This window comes from Emys orbicularis, chromosome 7, assembly GCF_028017835.1.
Source record: "Emys orbicularis isolate rEmyOrb1 chromosome 7, rEmyOrb1.hap1, whole genome shotgun sequence".
In the NCBI taxonomy this organism is placed as follows: Eukaryota; Metazoa; Chordata; order Testudines; family Emydidae; genus Emys; species Emys orbicularis.
Window position 1 is genome coordinate 66,370,312 of NC_088689.1, and position 20,766 is coordinate 66,391,077.

Below are 20,766 nucleotides of genomic sequence, written 5' to 3' on the forward strand. Positions count from 1 at the left end.
GCCTCACCAAATCACAGAAATTAGAGAAAGAGAAGACCAACTAGATCACCTAGTTTCATAGAATCTTAGGACTGGAAGGGGCCTCGAGAGGTCATCTAGTCCAGTCCCCTGCACTCAAACTGCCAGAACAGTAAATCCCTGCAGTAAATTTTCTAGCACTAGGTTTATCCTCATTTTGAAACTACAGAAACAGAAGGACACTGTTGCATAAACTAATTATATTATAATATCTTTGGAGCAGAGGCCAATTTACATGTGCTCTAAAAGCAACTAGCATGTCCTGGGACTGTATATAGGTGGTTATAATGATTTACTTCCTTCAAGTATTTGTAAGCACTTATGTCCACATCTCCATCATCATTTCGCCAACCTATAGACATTTATTTCTTAATCTTTCCTGGAAAATCATCCCTGAAGACTTTTAATCATGTATATTTTTTTCCCCTATATCTGCATCTTTTTGGTAATTTGGTGCCTAAAACTGCACCTATTCTAGGGAGAACTGCCTCCATCACCATAAAGAGGCATTATCAATTCTCCATTCCATAATGTAATGCCTTTTGCAAGTGCAGCCAAGAATCACAATGCCCATTTTAGATGCCATATCACACTGTTGGTTCATACTAATGTACTACCCGCTATCACCTCAGCCTCCTTGTTGCTCCCTGTAGCTGGTTGCTCAGTCCCCAGTTTGGCAGAATTGAGGAAAGTATACAAATAAGTGAAGTAGGCTGTTGCCACTGGAAAGTCCTCTAGTTAATAACATGAAATTGGTCTAATCCAGTATACTTCTGTTCCCTTGATTTCAGTATATTCTGTTCACAATACACACCTCATTCTCAGTGGAAGAGGGAAATACCAGCTTGGGGGAATAAAGGCAGGATTTACAGCATGTTTGCAATAAAGGGACAACTAGGAACTTGTACAAAATTAATAAGACTGCAAAAGAAGTGCTGTAGAAGTAATAGTTTTGGGTGCTGCCTCAATGTGTTAGTCAAATTTAATCTCAGCTGAAATACTGTGAAACAAAAGAACAGGATGAAGCCCCCATCCTCACCATCACATAAAAAGAAACAGTAATCTTGACCACTCTATTACCTTGCATATTCCTGCGGATAAGGTGAAGAGTACCAGGTCTGGATCTCATACTTCCCGAATTCTATCACTGAAGGGTACCGGCCATTTGTTTCACTGCTGTTTTTACATCCAATTTTCTGTCAGGTGTAACAAAAGCAAAATGTTTCAGTTATAAGGAATGAGAGGAGGGTCAATTCACATCTTCATTTTCATTTGGTTAAGATTAGAAAACCTTCAAGTTTCTCTGACATGATTAGTTGTTAGAAGTCTCTGGAAATGGTCAAATGTGGGGCTAGAACCCAGGCTGCAGAAAGCCTGGCAGGATTGGAGTGCAGCAGTAAAATCTGGCTGTAAGCTCCATTCCACTGGAGGGCTTGGCACTGGATGCTGCTGCCCACAAAACAGGCAGGGCTGGCAGAGGCTGGGCCCAGCTAAACAGGTTTCCTGATTCAGTAAATCTCACAGGCAGTTGGCAGAGCTTGTCTGGAGTCCTGGCTCAAATTCCAAGAGGCCCTTCCCAGCAGAACCAAATGAAGAAGGATGGTGACACTGGGAGCACCTGCTTTACCCCAGAAGTGGGCTTACCCCTCCTTCAAGCAGGCGCTGTGGGTACCGAGGGTTCAATTTGCAACCTCCAGTGCCAACAGGATGTTAAAATAAGTTAACTTTAGCTGAGATGACAGTAGTCCACTTGCTAGGACAATGACCTCTAGTGTCCACAGAGGAGGTTAAATGGGGACTTTGTGTGTGTGTGGGGAGGTTACCTTAATCAAATAAAGCCAACAGAATATACTCTGACCTGTGGGAGAGGGATGAGAATTTATTTATCAAGAGAAGTAGCTAGCAGCAAACTAAGAGGTAAAATCCTCAATAGCCAATCTCAAACTAGGCCGAAACACTTAGGGCTGAGATTGTCCCTAACTTACACTGTGTGTCTATACCAGACATATTCTCGGTATTTGCACTTCTGGCCTACAAGGGGAAGTTTATTACTAAGAGCCAAGCTAGACGCCCTTAAAAAAGACTGAGGGGTTGGACGAGGGCTTGCACAGGAGATCACAAGTCTAGATTCAGACACAACCCTGGAAAAAATGGTAGTAGTGGGTGTTGTTATGTTCACCCTCCATCCCATACTCTCAGAGATGCAGTTTTTGCCTGTCTCCTTGAGCTCCACCTGTGAATAGCACCTTCCACAATGAGATTCAAAGAAAAAATCTTGTCCTTTCACACTGGCACAGGAAAGTAAAAGCCCTTTTTGCTAGAGGGAAATCCAGTTTGTACGTCGGGGGCTCTCTCAGCCAAGTGTACAAGGAGCAAGGGAAGAAATACAGCCTCAGCAGGGTATATATTTATAACACATACTAAAAAAGAGAGCATTATAGCACCAGCTGGTGCAATAGTTTTAGGCAGATCCAGCTCAAACATTTCAATGACCATAATAATCTTATAGACTATTAAAATAACTGGGCAAACATAAAGCAGTGAAGTTATATACTGATCATAAAATCCAGTTTTGCATTTCTTATAGAAGAGTGACAGGACACAGATTATCTGGTGGCTTTTCATAGTGCCTGCTTTCTGCATAGAGGGGGGGAAAAGGGTATAAATGCATACCTCCTAGTTACCAACACCTACATTTTCAAAGGGCTGATCAGGATTTTAGCCTTTGATTTCTTGTCTAGCGAACAGGAGCCAGATATCTAAAATCCACAAGTGTCACTCATCTGGTTCACTCCACCGGGATGATAGGGCTCCAGTCTAAGGGAATACTACTGTATACAGAACATCTCCACTAGACATTCATCAAGTATGAAACACTAGGTCAAAGGAGCATATCAAAAATACCATGAGGCCGAATGAACATTGGAAAAATAATTCAATGTTAATTTATAAAGGTAATTGAATTGACCACAACATGCTTCATTACTGAAATGATTTTCAGTCAGTCTTACCTCCAGAGAAAGTTCCCGAGCCTGCTTAAAAACTTCCACATCCTCCTCTGTAACAATTTCCTTGCTCCCCACCAGAATTACATCTGTATTTTCTTGTTTGATGCTTATTTTGATTTCTGTATCTGTTATTTAAAACCAGCAGAAGGTTTATTCACAGACATGAAGACCACATGCCTTACAGTTCCTGTGTGGTACTCCTAAATAGCACTGCAGGCAGTGACGGCTCTTAGAAACTCCCATTATAGTTTAGATTTGGAATCCTTTATACCTGTTATAGCAACTATGCCCCACCTCCCTCTCTAGTTTTTAAAATTGCAGCTGCAGGAGCTATTTTCAGTATTTTCTTGCGTATCTCTTGTAGGCCTTTATAGGCTAGTTCAACTGTACTACATGAATTCTGAACACAAACCTCCTGAAACGGTTAAGGTGATACTAAGTATATGTATAATGTATACTAAGTCTCCAATGCTATCTCTCTATAAAAATAAAAAATCTGTGTCCCCTTCAGTGCTAGTTTAAACAAAAAACCTTTTAAAAAATTAGGAGACCAGTGCTATGTTAAATGTACATTCAGACATTATAAATATATTTCCTCTTACTTAAATAAAAATAATCAGAAAAAGGACATTTTACAGCAGTACAGATCAAGTGTCGTGGAAACTGCAGCAGGATGGAATTGGTCATGAAAAAGCAATGGAGCAGAGGGAAATGAAGAATTGAAATGTCCATCATTATAAGCACTGACAGCACACAATCATAATGACAGCACTACTGCCAGAGAAAGGGCAGGGGAAAGAACAAGGAAGTAGCATGAAAGTGGCTACTCATGCGGTACTACAAAGCCATAAGCAACGTTATGAAGGCATTTGGGGCTCCTAGTGCCACTACAGATGCAAAAATAATAATAAAACGGTGGTATAGTATTAGTCAGAAAAAACATTTTGGAGGTTTAGTCAGCATTAGGTAAAAGGTCAAAGTTTCATTGCTTTTGTATGAGAGTGAAGTAAGAATAAGAGAAATAGCTAAGACCTATGTGACAAAATAAGAATTTTGGTTTTGGACGGGACGCAGGTTTGGTTGGAGCTTTGACCTTTGCTTACCATCATCCTGATCAGGTTTAATCCTTCCGTCTGCCAAGCTCCCCTTCCCTGGTGAGGGGGTCCCCATCTGAGGGGTCACTTTATACTTTAATCTGCCTAGAATCCTGTGCTTTTTAAGGAAAGTTGTTCGCTTGAAGTGAGCAATTGCTTTAAAAGCACGTCCTCTAGACACACCCCATCCAGAGGTGGAGGAATGAGAAATAAACCTACTTCTAATCTCTTTCTTTCCATAGAAATGGGTATTAGATTTTGATGTGGAAGATAACTCTGGTTTACGACGCATACGTTTGGGTGGTGCATAACTCGGGTGTCCCTTTTTTCGAGACTGTCCCTGGGTGGTATAAATATGAGAAAGTCCATCAAAGAGTCCCTTTAGCTGACTGTTATTAGGAAGGCTGCTAAAGGAGGGTGCACTTGACTGACTGGAAGAACTTTGGGGAGAGTTAGAAGAGGTGGAAGTGCAGGATTTTTGTGAACTGGGGCTCTGACCAGAGATGGGAGTTTGGGGTGGAAGTGAAGAAGGTGGAGGTTTTAGCTTTTGTGTGGTACCTGTAGCCAACACATGAGAAGTGCATGACTGTTTCTGAGAGACCTTTTTCCTTGGACGATAGTGCTTTGAAAAGTCTATTATTTCACCTCGTGATCTGCGACCATCGGGTGATGGTGTAAAAAACTTAGTAAGGCCATCAATGAGCCCTTTGGTTTTCTTGTTAACTTTAAGTGTAGAGGCAGATATGTAGGTGGAGGTGGTGGTGATTTTGGTGGTGGCACCAGGCCGAGTGGGGTCTGTAACAGGCAATCTGCTGCTTGAATCCTTCACAGATGCAGCATGACCAGATGAAGGTGTGGTACAGACTTTAGTCTTTTGACCCCTACCAGGTGACCCCCTTCCTGTGAATGCATTCATGGATCCTTCATCACTGGTTACAGACCTATGCAAAAATTTGGAAAATAAAATCAGTATTAAAAAAAACTACAAAAACTGCTGTCAAAACAGTTCTACATAAAACATATATGCCATTGCACTTAAAAGTCAAGAGTGGAACAGTGACCCTTAAAAATACTTATGCACTACTGACACATGATTCCCTGAATGAAAGTGAGCTGCTGATACCGATCAGATTTCACTGGGTAGTCCATAGCATGTACCAATAGTAAGGGGGTGGGATAGAAAAAGTCTTCAGTATATACAACACATATTTTAAGGAAAAAATATTCTCTCTTTTGAGAGAGAAAAATTGTTAATATACTGGTTTTGTTCACATCAACCACTTCACTTCTGTGAAATCTGTAACATACATCCAGAAGATGCACATGTCCTGTGCTACAAAGTATACACAGCACATCAAAACATGTTATTGATTTCAGCAGAATGTTCACTAAAAGACAGCAGAGGTGTTCCACCAGTATGGGGAAATAATACAGCCAATCTTCAGGAAACTGATATTTTTGTATGATTTTATTAGATTACACTGATGAAATTAGTATTTTTTTTAATAAAAGACCATAAAAATATCCCTTTAAAAAAAATGAAACTCAAGGCGGAATGAGGTAGTTTTTATGCACAGCACTACCCATACAGCTAACAAAGCGACCTCTCTATTTAAAAAAATAAAAGTATAGTTAAAGCAAAAAATAGAGAGATAGAGGGAAACAGCAAAAGCATAAATAAAATAATGATCAAAGAAAAGTCGTAACTGGGTTAGGCATGACATGGAAGAGCTTGAGGAGAAGTGGTGAAGTTTACTAAGAATGAGCAGAGGGCGTGCTCCAGGCCAAAGCTTGCATTAAAAAAATGCTGATTTAGCTGATGGCTAATGACTGAATGAGAAGACAGAACACTGAAGGGAATATTGAAGAATGGTATTTTGTTGAAGTAAATACAAACTGAACAGCTGAGGTTATTCATAGTAAAGAAATACATGTAATCAGGAAGTGTTATACTGCAAACCCAAACAAAGCTGCATAATTACATCAAATTATTCCACTCCCTCTTCTCTCCCCCAAATGCATCCTTACATTTATTTAAAACATGTGTGTATTTTGCAGAGGAAGGTTTCCTTCCACAGATTTTTCCCTTCTTAATTGTGAAGCTGAAACAATTAATTCCAACCGATTACTTTTAGTTAGAGATGGAACAGCCTGGGGCTACCATCTGGTACCTGAACTCCAAGAGCCCACCAGCCATAAAACTGGGCCCTGCTTCACTCCCACACATCACTGAATTGGGGTAGCTGAAGAGCTCTTACAATTCCCAATCGTGTTTAAAAATAATGCCTTTTTTTCTAAAGTCTTCTGAATCTGTTGATGCCAGAAGTTCATATTTCTAGCTACAACACCTATTGTCAGTACCAGATGTGCCAATAACCATCAGTGCCCAGAGGTTAACAAGCATCTGGTGTTATTTAATCTCCTGCTGTAACTTGCCTGTTCAGGTTTCCATACAGAGGTCCTTTTAAGCAATGCTATTCCACTAGTACCGGATAAGATTCCATACATTATGTCAAAAGGGCTAAGCAGCTTGAGCAACTTTATGCACATTAAGGTCCAGCCCCATATGAAAGATGGCTAGATTCGCTACCTCCCATATCCTCATGCTGCTTTTAAAGTGGGATTATTTCTGCAGTAGATTCCATCTAGGGAATTATTCTTCTCTAGTCTTCTTACCCATCCTTGTAAATTAAGATATAATCCCATTTTTAAGGAATATTGTTCAATGGGAAACCATACACTCTTTTTAGTTTTAATGACAGAAATACATACATACATACAATTGAGAAAACGGGGAAATAATTTATTCTTGGACAAATCCTACAAATCAGTCACCAGGATTACCCAAGAATCCTCAGACACAAGTGGGGAATGAGATTTTTATAGTCAAAACCATCATGCAAGCTCTTTCAGAGGACTTGCCCATTTTTAAATGTAGTATTAATTATATGGTAGTGGTGCAATGACCCAAATAGCTAAAGGTAAGAGTGGTACCACATGCCATTCTAAATGTTTCCACTTTGTTTTAGCGGAAGTGAAATCAAGGCCCTCAGGTGCCAACCGCAACATGCACCATGCTTGGGTGATCAGATTTCAGCATCCCAAACTTGGACCAAATTTCTCACTAGGGACTAGGTAGTGAGGAGGATAATGGGGCAGCAGCACTACTACAGTGAGGCTGAGATAGCTCTTCCTTTTTTTTTTTTTAACTCCTACCCTTGTACTTATCCACAAAGTGAAGTAGAGAGTCTAGGGTTTCCCCTCCCCACTCCCTTGCTGGTGTGCTTCTCACAGTCCCCTGGTTAATATCTTCATTTCTCCCCAGGGCTCCTCCAGCCCTACCAGGGACATGGAGAAGCCAGAGGGAGGGCAGAGCTGGAAAATCCCTCATTTTCCTCCACACAGGTGCCCCTCAATGCCCCCTTCATTACCAACACTTCTTCAAAAACAAAGGGCCAAAAACTTGGTTAATGCAGAGTTAAGGTTGCCAGTAGTGCCTCATACGCTTTCAGAACATCAAATGCACCTGTACTTAAATCTAAGGTGATGACTCCCGTACCGCTGCCCTCCTGCAATTAGCAATAGGCACTGGAACAAATCAAAACCTGACGTACCTCTAATAAAATCTGCGCTCAATTTTGTCCAACTCAATGCTACATCGTTACTGCTCTTCACACGTTCTTACTGACACTGGGCTAGGTTCCTAGCTCACTGATCCAGAGCTTAGTTGCAGCAAGTCACCACAGCTCACACAGCCATTTGAGGAGAGATGCAGCTGATGCTAGAGGAATCAGGAATCTCTCTCTCTTTTTCTCTCTCTGTGATACACAGGAGGTCTGAGCAGACACCAGTTGTTAAAATGTCTGTAGAGTTTTAGTTTGCAATGTTGTTGTATCCATGTCAGTCCCAGGTATTACAGAGACAAGATGGGTGAGGTAATATCTTTTATTGGACCAACTTCTGTTGGTAAGAGAGACAAGCTTTTGAGCTACACAGAGCTCTTCTTCAGTTCTTAAGGCTGCTGTAACAACTGCTACTGTCACCTCCAAATACTGGCATTCCACTGTGCGTGGCAATAAGACAGGGGAATATAAGAGTGCTTCATCCATTTCTAACACTGTCTTGCATATTCTCAGTGCCCATTAGAACTCCACATTATCTGCACTGGCTTTCACCAAGTACCATGCGCCCTCTCTGTCCTGCTCTACTGCTCTAGGGAGGTCTAGCAGCTTGGTGGCACACAACAGTGCACTGCCAGTCTCAGTCAGGGCTAGGTAAAGGTGATTGGCTAGGACAAGGATGAACGGGTGTTAGAATCTGGCAACTCTGGTGGTTTGTTGAGAGTAAGTGAAGTGGTTGAATATAGGTCATGCCTAGCTAATTTGTGTTTACTAAACCTAACCTACACTCGACCTAATAGTTTCCATCACATTACTCTTGTGCACTTTTCACACTGTCCTCCAGCTGCTCAGGAAGGGTACAGTCCTATACTCTCTCACAGTGATGTAAGGGGGCAGGGTTAAGGTTTTGTGGAACACTTCCTCTAACAATATATATCCCAGTTGTCAAAGGTTTGGGTTTGTTTTACCGTAACTCTTTATTTGTTAGTCATTCAGAGGTTTAAGTATAGGTGCATATGACATTCTGGAAAAGTATAAGATGCTGCCAGTCAACCTTAACTCTGCATTAACCAAGTTTTTAGGCAGTGAATAGTAGATTTTTGACAATGTGGAGTGAAGAAACCTTAGGACGGTCTTAGGTGTGCAGAGAAACATTTGATAGGGGCCATAGGACTGGGGCAAGTAGTAGAGTTCATTAATGATTATGAAGCTCTCCTACAGTACAGTGATGAGAGCCACAAAAGTACAAATGAATAGCACTGGAGAAAAGCATTGAGGGGCACATGCGGGGGCAAAGGTAGGAACATGTGTTGGACAGTGACATGCTACTATCCTTATCATCTTGCTTTGCAGATTCAAATAACCCATTTCTCACATTCAATATTAATGCAAAAGTTTGACTCAGCTTCTCTGCTAGGCCCAATGTGCTACCAACTCATCAACCTGCCTCTCTGATGGTCACCTCTCTCTTTGATTTTGCCACAGTAGTGGGGATATCCAGGGTACAACCTGAAGCACGGTAGTACAGCAATAAAGAAGTGGAGAAAGGGGATGGCAGAGGAACTTCATTGTGAAATGGAGGTGTCAACTGAGTGATCATCATCCCAGATCTGCTGAACTTGGTCCTAAAACCTACTGATACGGTTGCCAAAAAATTAGAACAATCCTGGAGAACCAGGAGATCTATTCACTCTAACTATGCAGCAGTGTCTGCACAATCATCTTCTCCTTCTAACACCACAATGTTGGACAAAAGGTCACTGGGCTCCCATAAAGGATGCTACAAATCAATCTACTTTTTAACATTCGCACCTAATTCCTAAATAGTAACTGTCATTATTAGATGAGCAAAAAGTAATTCATGTGCTCTAGACCTTGCAAGCTGATGCTATAGTGTCAAGATGTGGCAATCGATGTGTGCATACATCACTGAACTTCACTCTTGCAACAAGAAATGTATGAGTGATTGCCACAGATGTTCTTAGTGCAAAGTTGATTAAATGAATCAACGAGATGGCTTTAAATTTTGCCTTTTTTTTTAGGATGTCTTTTTAGTCCATGCTATGGATGTTTCTTGCTTTGCTCTGTTTTCTCTTGTGTGTGAGCATGAAAAGATGGTGAAAAGGACAAGAGACGTATCTCCTCCACCCACAACAGCCCTCCCTCCAGCTTTAAGATGTCCAACAAGTCTGTGTTCAGTTACATAAACATTCACTGGGAAGGTGGGTGCCAAAGGTGCTACAGGTTCCTCTTCTCTCAGACACTAAATATCCCATGGGCTGGAGAAAAGCATGAGGAACTGCAGCCCGCTCCCCTCCTGACTGGCGTTTACTTAGCAGCAGCAAAGGTCAAAAAAGTTATTTTTCCAAAGTAACTCTGGACTCAATAGCTCGGTCTCATGGATACCTCTGGGGCTTGAACTGAGCACTGACTCATTATGGAGCTTGTGTTGTAGGTAGGGATTTTATACCTATTAAGAGGGAATTTGTACCAATATTAGGAGGTGGCAAGCAGCATTTCTGAAATAGCATATTCTTGCAAATAAATACTCAGCACAGAACAGTCTCCTGAATAGGTGACAAATCAATTGGAGGAAACTTTGCAAGACATCTTTTGGAGTGAGGTGAATTACATTTTTCACTTTATCGGTGTATCATCCATTTGATATGGATTGTGCAGATAACCCAGGTATGATAGATTTTTATTTTTTTTAAAATAATCGATCATATGGCTATTTGTTATTGAGGATTGTTGGCGCCACTTGTATTTGGGAAATGGCACTGTTCACATATGAATTTAAGTCTAATTCCTTCCCTGGATCCAACAGTGATTCTTTTTAAAGTGATGCAAACTTTTAGGATAACTTTTTGCTCCCATCAGAAGACTCAGAAATACCAACTGTACTTAATTATTTTCCATTACATTGAAGATTACGCATGTGATTTTTTTTTCAGGCTGTAGTACTCAGCAAAAGCAGTAGTTTAATTTTAAATAAACTGTCACCTAAAATCTCACTGTATTACATTTTCAAGAACACTATAGTCAATTGGAAAAAGGGAACCTACAACATTCGTTGCTTTAGTTTATTTTTCGGTCGTCCAATAGGTTTTGCATATCGTCGTCTTATTTGCGCAGCTTTCTCGTGAAGTAGCTTTCTTCCCTTCTTCTTTGGTCTGCAGACCTGGCAAATCCACATCCCTGCATTGATTAAGAAAAAACATAATTGTTTTAACTGTACATGCATATGGTGTGTGTCCAGTTTGTACCCAAGGTATAGAAAGCTACATCTCAGGTGCATTATGCCAACAAGTTCTACTCCAGCAAAAAGGATGGTTGGGGGAAGGGAAGAGAAACTCTCTATAATTCAGAAGGACACTTTTCCCCTTCCCATAGCAACAAGGATCATGGGAGACTGGCACTAGCAGAAGGATTCTAACATGTCCCCTCTTTCTACTGCCAGACCTCTCCCCATCCAGGAAGTACTAGACCAGGGGTCGGCAACGTTTGGCATGCGTCTCGCCAGGGTAAGCACCCTAGCGGGCCGGGTCAGTTTATTTACCTGCTGACGCGGCAGGTTCGGCTGATCGTGGCCCCCACTGGCCGCAGTTCGCTGTCCCAGGCCAATGGGGGCGGCGAGAAGCGGCGCGGGTGAGGGATGTGCTGGCAGCGGCTTCCCGCCGCCCCCATTGGCCCGGGACGGTGAACCGCGGCCAGTGGGGGCCGCGATCGGCCGAACCTGCCGCGTCAACAGGTAAATAAACTGGCCCGGCCCGTCAGGGTGCTTACCCTGGCGAGACTCATGCCAAACGTTGCCGACCCCTGTACTAGACCAAGCTTTCAATTGAAAATGAAGTGATGTATGTGAAGAGTTTTACTGTAGCTTCAGTGTCTATGTTCTCTCAGGCTGTGTCTACACTGCCACTTTCAGCGCTAAAACTTTTGTCGTTCAGGGGTGTGAAAAAACACCCCACGAGCGACAAAAGTTTTAGCACTGAAAAGCATCAGTATAGACACGCTTTATCGCTGGGGAGAGCTCTCCCAGCAATTAAAAAAACCCCACCCCCTAATGAGCGGTGGTAGCATTATCGCCGGCCCGGTGGGTTTTTTTTAAAATTGCCAGGAGAGCTCTCCCCCGGCGATAAAGCGTGTCTATACTGCCCACATGGCCGCGCAGTAACCTGGGTGGTGTAGACATACCCCCAGTTTCATATTGTTAATTACCCTCGTTTAGGTTTCCCGGATCAGTCAATGTGAGGCTGAAGAAGAACACTAGAGAACGCAATCATTAGGCTTCTCATCATACAAACCCCTCTGCTGAGAGCACAACAAGATGCCTTAATTCAACACGTATCAAGCTTATGTTGCAATCTGCTTTGAGACACTCAATAACAGACTTAAAAGTGGCCATTCTTCAACCAAAAAAACTTCAAAAACAGTCTTGAACAAGACTTCAACGAGAAATTGAAATTTCCAATAGAACTGGAATTAATTTGCAAACTTGTCACCATCAAATTAGGCTTGAATAAAGACTGGGAGTGGCTGGGTCACTACAAAAAGTAATTTTCCCTCTGTTGATACTCACACCTTCTTGTCAACTGCAGGGAATGGGCCACATCCACCCTCATTAGCACTACAAAAAGTAATTTTCCCTCTGTTGATATTCACCTCTTCTTGTCAATTGTTGGGAATAAGCTACATCCACCCTGTTTGAATTGGCCTCGTTAGCACTGACCCCTCACTTGGTAAGGCAACTCCCATCTTTTCATGTGCTGTAATATATATACCCGCCTACTGTATTTTTCATTCCATGCATCTGATGAAATGGATTATAGCCCACGAAAGCTTATGCCCAAATAAATTTGTTAGTCTCTAAGGGTATGTCTACACTACGAGAGTAGTTCGATTTCACTTAAATCGAATATGTGGAATCGATATTACAAAGTCGAACATGTGTGTCCACAGTAAGGACAGTAATTCGACTTTGTGAGACTTTGTGAGTCCACACTAACGGGGCAAGCGTCGACATTGGAAGCGGTGCACTATGGGCAGCTATCCCACAGTTCCCGCAGTCCCCGCTGCCCATTGGAATTCTGGGTCGAGCCCCAAATGCCTTCTGGGTAAAAAAATGTGTCGAGGGTGCTTTTGGGTACCTGTCGTCATCCGTCCGTCACTCCCGCCCTCCCTCCCTCCCTGAAAGCGCCGGCGGGAAATCAGTTCGCGCACTTTTCTGATCAGTGACAGCGCGGACGCCACAGCAGTGCGAGCATGGATCCCGCTGCGACCATCGCTGCAGTTGTGGCCGTTCTCAACGCCTCGCAGCTTATCATCCACCTTTACCAGAGGCAGATGCAGAGAAATCAGGAGAGGAAGCTACGGCACCACCGTGAGGGCCTGAAGTCGGAGAGTAGCACAGAGCTGTCAGAAACCACGAGACCCTGCGCCCAGGACATCACGGTGGCAATGGGTCTTGTGGATATTGTGGAACGGCGATTCTGGGCCCTGGAAACAAGCACGGACTGGTGGGACCGCATAGTGCTTCAGGTCTGGGATGAATCCCAGTGGCTGCGAAACTTTCGCATGCGGAAGGGGACTTTCCTCGAACTTTGTGAGTTGCTGTCCCCTGCCCTGAAGCGCAAGGACACACGGATGCGAGCAGCCCTGACTCTCCAGAAGCGAGTGGCCATAGCCCTCTGGAAGCTTGCAACGCCGGACAGCTACCGGTCAGTCGCGAACCACTTTGGTGTGGGCAAGTCTACCGTGGGGGTTGTTGTCATGCAAGTAGCCAAGGCAATCCTCAAGGTACTGCTCTCAAAGGTAGTGACCCTGGGAAACGTGGAGGTCATCATAGATGGCTTCGCCGCGATGGGATTCCCAAACTGCGGTGGGGCTATAGATGGGACTCACATCCCTATCCTGGGACCGGACCACCAGGCCAGCCAGTACATAAACAGAAAGGGCTACTTTTCAATGGTGCTGCAAGCACTGGTGGACCACAGGGGACGTTTTACAAACATCAAAGTCGGGTGGCCGGGCAAGGTTCATGATGCTCGCGTGTTCAGGAACTCTGGTCTGTTTAGACGGCTGCAGGAAGGTATTTACTTCCCGGACCACAAAATAAGTCTTGGGGATGTGGAGATGCCTACAGTGATCCTCGGGGACACTGCATACCCGCTAATGCCCTGGCTCATGAAGCCCTATACTGGCGCCCTGGACTCAGAAAAAGAACTGTTCAACTACCGTTTGAGCAAGTGCAGAATGGTGGTGGAGTGTGCTTTTGGCCGTCTCAAGGGGAGATGGAGAAGCTTACTGACTCGCTGTGATCTCAGCGAAACCAATATCCCCATTGTGATAGCAGCTTGCTGTGTGCTCCACAATCTGTGTGAGAGCAAGGAGGAGACCTTTATGGCGGGGTGGGAGGTTGAGGCAAATAGCCTGGCTGCTGATTACGCCCAGCCAGACAGCCGGGCGATTAGAAGATCCCAGCGGGACACGCTGTGCATCCGGGAGGCTTTGAAAGCTAGGTTCCAGACTGAGCAGGGTAACCACTGACTGTTAAGTTTGTGGACATAGAAGCTGAACCTGCCCCCGTTTCTTTACCCAGTTACTGTTGACTATCCTTCCAAGTTACATACCCCCTTCACCACCTTCCCAAAAAATAAAATCTGTTCCGTTTTGTTATTGAACACCGTTGTCTTTATTACTGTTTTCGCGGGAATGTTTTAAACCGGGGACGCAGACTGTGGCGGGGGGCGGGTTTAGTGTTCTGATGCAAATGATGCTTCTAAACTCCGGGAATGACAGGCTCCGCAGTGGTGGACTGGTTGTTTCAACGGAGCCTGCCAGCACTCCTGGGCGGGACTGCGTGTATGTGTCGGCCAAGTGACTTTCTGGCAGGGGGAGGAGGGTTACAGATCCCCTGCTGCGTGGCTCTGAGATCCAGGATAAGGACCGCGGCATAACATCTCTAACTGCCCTCCCCCGCCACAAAGTCACAGATCAACCCCCCCACCCCACCCCCAGAACATGAAAACCACTTCCCAGACTGACCAGGGTAACTGGTGACTGCACTGTGTATGTGTCCTGATGCTGTACCTGCCCCCGCCTCTGTACCCTGCTAAAGGTGACTGTCCTGTCCAATTACCAACCCCCTTCCCCCCCCTTCAGACAGAGTCTCCTCTAAAAGAAAATCATGGAAACAGTAATTAACAGAAACGAATATTTTATTATGAACCACACATGAAACGGGGGGGGGGGTGAAACTTGGACGGGGGCTTGTGTGAGGTGGGTAGGAAAGGACTTTTCAAACTTTGGGGAACGAGAGCCTTCTAGTGCTAGAGCAGTCTGCAGGGGTTGACTGAAAGTTTTAACGGCCCTTGCCGCCCCTCCTTCTTTGGACTTTGGGTGAGGGGGGTGTGGGACTTTGTGGCGGGGGAGGGCGGTTAGAGATAGACTGCAGCGGGGCTCTGTCCTCCTGCCTCCGGTCTTGCAGAACATCCACAAGGCGCCGGAGCGTGTCCGTTTGCTCCCTCATTAGTCCAAGCAGCGTTTGAGTCGCCTGCTGGTCTTCCTGACGCCACCTCTCCTCCCGTTCCATGATTGCTCGGTGCATTTGGGACATGTTCTCCCTCCACTGTGTCTGCTGGGCTGCCTGGGCTCTGGAGCAGTCCATTAGTTCTGAGAACATGTCCTCACGCGTCTTCTTCTTCCTCCGCCTAATCTGCGCTAGCCTCTGGGAGTGTGATGCCAGGCTGGGTTGGGAGACAGTCGCAGATGTGTCTGTGGGAATGGGAAAAAGGGAGTGAATTCCTGAGACAGATAAATGAAGTTGTGAACAAAGAACATAGTCTTTCTCTGTGAACAAGACCATGCACTGCACCTCTCACATGCGCACTCAGGACAAGGTCGAATTTTCGGCCCTCGCCTTCAGTGCCTGGGGTCTGGCAGTTGCGGTCTGAGAAGCAGGGCAGGACACCTGAACTTTTGTAGCAGGCAAACATGGTAAGCCGTAGACTTGTGGCTGCTTAAAACTTTAATAGTAGCACTGGGCTCCTTTCGCATTGAAAGCAATGCCAGTCTCTGCTGGCAGCAATCAGGGAAGCATGAGCTCTGCCCCTGTCCCACCACCTCGCGGCTGTCCCAGGGAAAGATCCCTGTATGCTGCCCCTCTGCCGCCTCCACCGCGTGGCTGTAAAGCAGTCCCAATACTAACATTCCCCTCCCTAATTCAAAGCAGGGCGTCATGAGCGACATCACGCTGATGAGGATCTCGGAGAGCGACAGGGAACGGATGCTTCGGGAGAGCATGCAGAAACCAGGGCCGTATGCCGCCATGCTCTGCCGTGCTATGATCCCAGAGTACTTGATAGAGTCATGGCGTGGAAACGTGTCGTACCATGGTGGACCTAATAAGATCGCCTTGCCAAGGAACCTGATGCACAGGCTTGAGCACTACCTCCAGGAGAGCTATGCTGAGATCTCCCATGAGGATTTCGTTTCAATTCCCGGACATATAGACCGTATTTTGGTCTAGCTGTACTGGAAGGGACTACAGAGTGGAGCGTCTTGGGCAGCCTAATCATGAAAATCCGGACATTATTTGATTTTTTTTAAATAGTTGGGACTAAGTAGTTAAGCGCCTAAGGCAAAGAAATCATGAACAAACAATTGTTGATATTATAAATATTCCTGTTGTGTTACAAATAAAAGTTTATATGTTTAGATGACTTAATGAAAACCCCATTGTTAATATTATAAATATTCCAGTTATGTTAAAAATAAATGTTTAGATGTTTAAAGCACTTACTGCTTGATCCTTCCCCTGATTCGGTGTCCGGGGTAACGGATGGGGACGGTTGGTAGGGGATCTCGGTAAGGGTGATGAAGAGCTCCTGGCTGTCGGGGAAATCAGCGGTGCAAGCGCTGTCGACTGCCTCGTCCTCCTCATCTCCTTCCTCATCTTCCCCGTCCGCTAACATTTCCGACGAGGAACCGGCCGCGGACAATATCCCATCCTCAGAGTCCACGGTCAGTGGTGGGGTAGTGGTGGCGGCCGCACCTAGGATGGAATGCAGTGCCTCGTAGAAACGGGATGTGTGGGGCTGGGATCCGGAGCGTCCGTTTGCCTCTTTGGTTTTTTGGTAGCCTTGTCTCAGCTCCTTGATTTTCACGTGGCACTGCGTTGCATCCCGGCTGTATCCTCTCTCTGCCATGGCTTTAGAGATCTTCTCGTAGATCTTTGCATTCCTTCTTTTGGAGCGCAGCTCGGAAAGCACGGACTCATCGCCCCACACAGCGATGAGATCCAAGACTTCCCGATCAGTCCATGCTGGGGCCCTCTTTCTATTCTGGGATTGCACGGCCATCTCTGCTGGAGAGCTCTGCATCGTTGCCAGTGCTGCTGAGCTCGCCACGATGTCCAAACAGGAAATGAGATTCAAACTGCCCAGACAGGAAAAGGAATTCAAATTTTCCCGGGGCTTTTCCTGTGTGGCTGGTCAGAGCATCCGAGCTCGGACTGCTGTCCAGAGCGTCAACAGAGTGGTGCACTGTGAGATAGCTCCCGGAGCTATTAGTGTCGATTTCCATCCACACCTAGCCTAATTCGATATGGCCATTTCGAATTTAGCGCTACTCCTCTCGTTGGGGAGGAGTACAGAAGTCGAATTTAAGAGAGCTCTATGTCGAACTAAATAGCTTCGTGGTGTGGACGGGTGCAGGGTTAATTCGATGTAACGGCGCTAAATTCGACATAAAAGCCTAGTGTAGACCAGGCCTAAGGTGCCACAAGGACTCCTCGTTGTTTTTGCTGATACAGACTAACATGGCTATCCTTCTGAAACCTGCTGACTCAAGACCCTTTGTAGCTTGCCCTCTTGGGTTTCTTCCCGTAGCACCTGTCATCTTCCCCCTCCCCGCTGATTCCCACCAGTCCTGCTTCCTTCTCTGAAAGTATTTCGTTCTTTTCAGAACATTTGTGTTCAGTTGGAGCTTCCAGGTTCTAGACATGCTCAGTGTACTTTATACTGGCTGCAGTGCTAAAAATTCCCCACTTCTCATTTCCTATGTGCCCGTTAGACCTTTTCCATACCGTTCAATTCCAAGATCCTGAAATAGTTCTCAAGATAGTTCTTGAAAGCCATTTCAGGTAACATGGTTCTGCTAGACGATGCAAGCACTAGTAGATGGTGAAGCCTAGGTAGGAGATACAGCTTAGAAACAATTAACAGTAGCAGGATTTTCCTAACCACTGTCCCAAAAAATTTTCTGGAGGAGGCTAAACCATGTCACACACAGTGGCAGCAGACTATAGCATGGTTTCTTTTAGCACTGTTTGGTAAGGCAAATTGTTTTAGAACCTTGTCAACAGTAATTATGTTAAAGAAGGTTGTACAGTAGTGGATGCTTTTGTTCCCAGTGTAGGTGGGGCCAAACTTTATAACACTGCTTAAAATATAATTTTGCCATGTTCACATCTATTTTCAGCTTCTCTAAACTCCCTTCCAAAATGTTAACCAGCTTATACATTTTACAAAATATAAGGAGGCACTACAAACCCATCTACGTCAATGGCTCTTGAAAAAAAAGGCCAGATTACATCTAGCTGTAATTTCAAAAATATGAAATTTTTGATATGCTAACAACAACCTAACCTTACTTGGCCAAGATGAATACAAAAATATTGATTATTGAAGAAAAAGGTTATTGATTATTTAACAAAAACTTTATATCTGGAGCAATTTTAATAATGAAATATAAGAAAAACCAGTGATCAGCAGTGATACAAAAAATGAGATATTAAATACGGTACATATAATCCTAGATGGAGAAAGAGATCCTTTGAGAGAAGAGAGGAACTCTGACCACATGATTGTCAAATGGCTTTTTACAATGATATCCTCTGGAAGACACAAAGGAGGCTTTCTCCATGTGCCCTGATATGTTCTAGTGTGTATATCCCATATGTTGTCACCTATGGCCTTGCCCAACAGCTTCACTCTGAATAAATAGTTCAGTGACTCAACTCATGTTATAAAATTGATCAATAGGAATGTCATTCACTTTGCAGGAAGGAATCTTAGGAACAGTCAAGCTCAAGAGGCTTTGCTTTTCATGTTCAGGACCATACTGCTAAGCAATCTATACATGCTGAAAGTCTAACCTGGCACTTGAACATCTGGTCTAATTAATACATTAGTACAAGAAAGGTTTTCAGTATCACCTTTAGGCATTCGGGAAAGTGGTGGGTCACAGCATTCCATGTGGAACCCTCTATCGCAAGAATCACAGAAGAGCATGTTATCCTGAAATTGAAAAAAAGGCTTAATACGAAGTTACTAGAGATTCTGCGTCACTACTTTTTGTATTTTTAAATCTGACAGTAAGAGAAAAAAAGAAACTGAAAACAGTGATTACAGAGCTTATTACATTATATAGAGGCTTATATTTTTACTCTTTTTAAAAGTAGCCTGAAATTGTAAAGCTGAAGGGACTAGCCCACAGAATATGGGTGAATATGCAAACACTGAACTCAAAAGACACTGTGCTATTAAAATATTAAACTTACTGCATTTTTGCCTTGGATTCTACATGCACTGCACGTCTTGCATTCGATACACTGCCATCTTAAGGCCTTTACATTTGCTGTTAACTCAGGACAAAATTTCAAACATGATGGATGCCCTGCAAAATAGAGTATTTAAAATGTGTTGAGGTTTAATAGAGTTCCAACTCCTGTGTTCTACAACAGCTACGACACCACTGCAGTTTCCATCACTAGAACCCTGCCAATGTCAACTATTCTCAGAACTTTATATTACTCAACTTATTTTTCCTCTTCTGAAGAGGATATGAAATAGCTGCTCAGAATGCTTTAATGTGGGGAGAGATGGAAAGTTTGCATTTACTGTAATCATAATGTGTCAATAAGTCCATAAGCACCTGAAACTGAATGATGTCTTGTCCAGGCTGTCTCCACAGCATATTAAACTATCACTGACTCTGAAAAAAATGCTTTTCATACACTTGAATGCATCCCTTTCATAGTTGCCACAGTGAACCATAACTTATTGAAGAGTTTAATATAATAGCATTAATACATTTCTAAATTTTAGAACTAGATTACAGTATTTTTAATGTATGCACAATGGAAAACCTAATAAAATATATTTAATGAACTATATAAATATATTCCTTTCATTTTAGTTATATTACTACTTAAACTGTCCTACACCACACACATGTTATGGCAACAGTAAAATAAAAAATGGAATAAGATATTTATATGTAAGAAAATCTTTGGCTTCAAACAGAAATAAGGAGTATCTGACCCATGACCTCCTATGAAATGGACCCCTCTCCTTCATGGGGAGTGAAATTTGGTGAGGAGACACAGTTCTCATGGTTAAGATAGTCAATTCCTCCTTCAAAGAATGCAAATGATCAGGCACCTTAGCAAATGCAGTGGTATTCTTCTTCAGGATTGGTTGAACAATTATTGCCAATGACCTCACCAGTAATCACCCTTAATTCTTTCAAGGCAAATCTTTAAAGGAAGAAGAATTTGCCAATTCTGTACCCACATTTTTTTTAATTTTTTTTTTTTATTATTAATGGAGATATCCTATCTCCTAGAACTGGAAGGGACCTTGAAAGGTCATCGAGTCCAGCCCCCTGCCTTCACTAGCAGGACCAAGTACTGATTTTGCCCCAGATCCCTAAGTGGCCCCCTCAAGGATTGAACTCACAATCCTGGGTTTAGCAGGCCAACGCTCAAACCACTGAGCTATCCCTCCCCCCATATTGATGAACAAGGCCATCAGACTACAAATTGTCAGGATGGTAAGAAGCTTTGGAGCCATACTAACTCATCACTATTATTAGACAGGTGCATTGTCATAGTCACAAGGAATGCTCTCGTACATATTTATTAGTACACTCTCAGAGGAGAGACTGGCCATGTGATCCAGGCTGTCTCCTCCTCCAAGTTAGATTGCTGTAAATCTCTTTACCTGAAGATGAGCTAAACCA

General features: G+C 43.8%; 1 protein-coding gene across 1 annotated transcript in view; it reads right to left on the reverse strand.

Annotated features, from left to right (window-relative positions):
• The window catches only part of KAT6B (lysine acetyltransferase 6B), a 193,179-nt gene that overhangs the window by 66,832 nt on the left and 105,581 nt on the right, over positions 1–20,766 (reverse strand). The window contains exons 4-9 of the mRNA XM_065407517.1: positions 19,304–19,419; positions 18,959–19,040; positions 10,806–10,938; positions 4,130–5,061; positions 3,030–3,151; positions 1,099–1,214 (exon numbers count right to left, since the gene is read on the reverse strand). Coding sequence (XP_065263589.1) covers positions 1,099–1,214; positions 3,030–3,151; positions 4,130–5,061; positions 10,806–10,938; positions 18,959–19,040; positions 19,304–19,419 — 1,501 coding nt within the window. The remainder of the gene's footprint in view (positions 1–1,098; positions 1,215–3,029; positions 3,152–4,129; positions 5,062–10,805; positions 10,939–18,958; positions 19,041–19,303; positions 19,420–20,766) is intronic.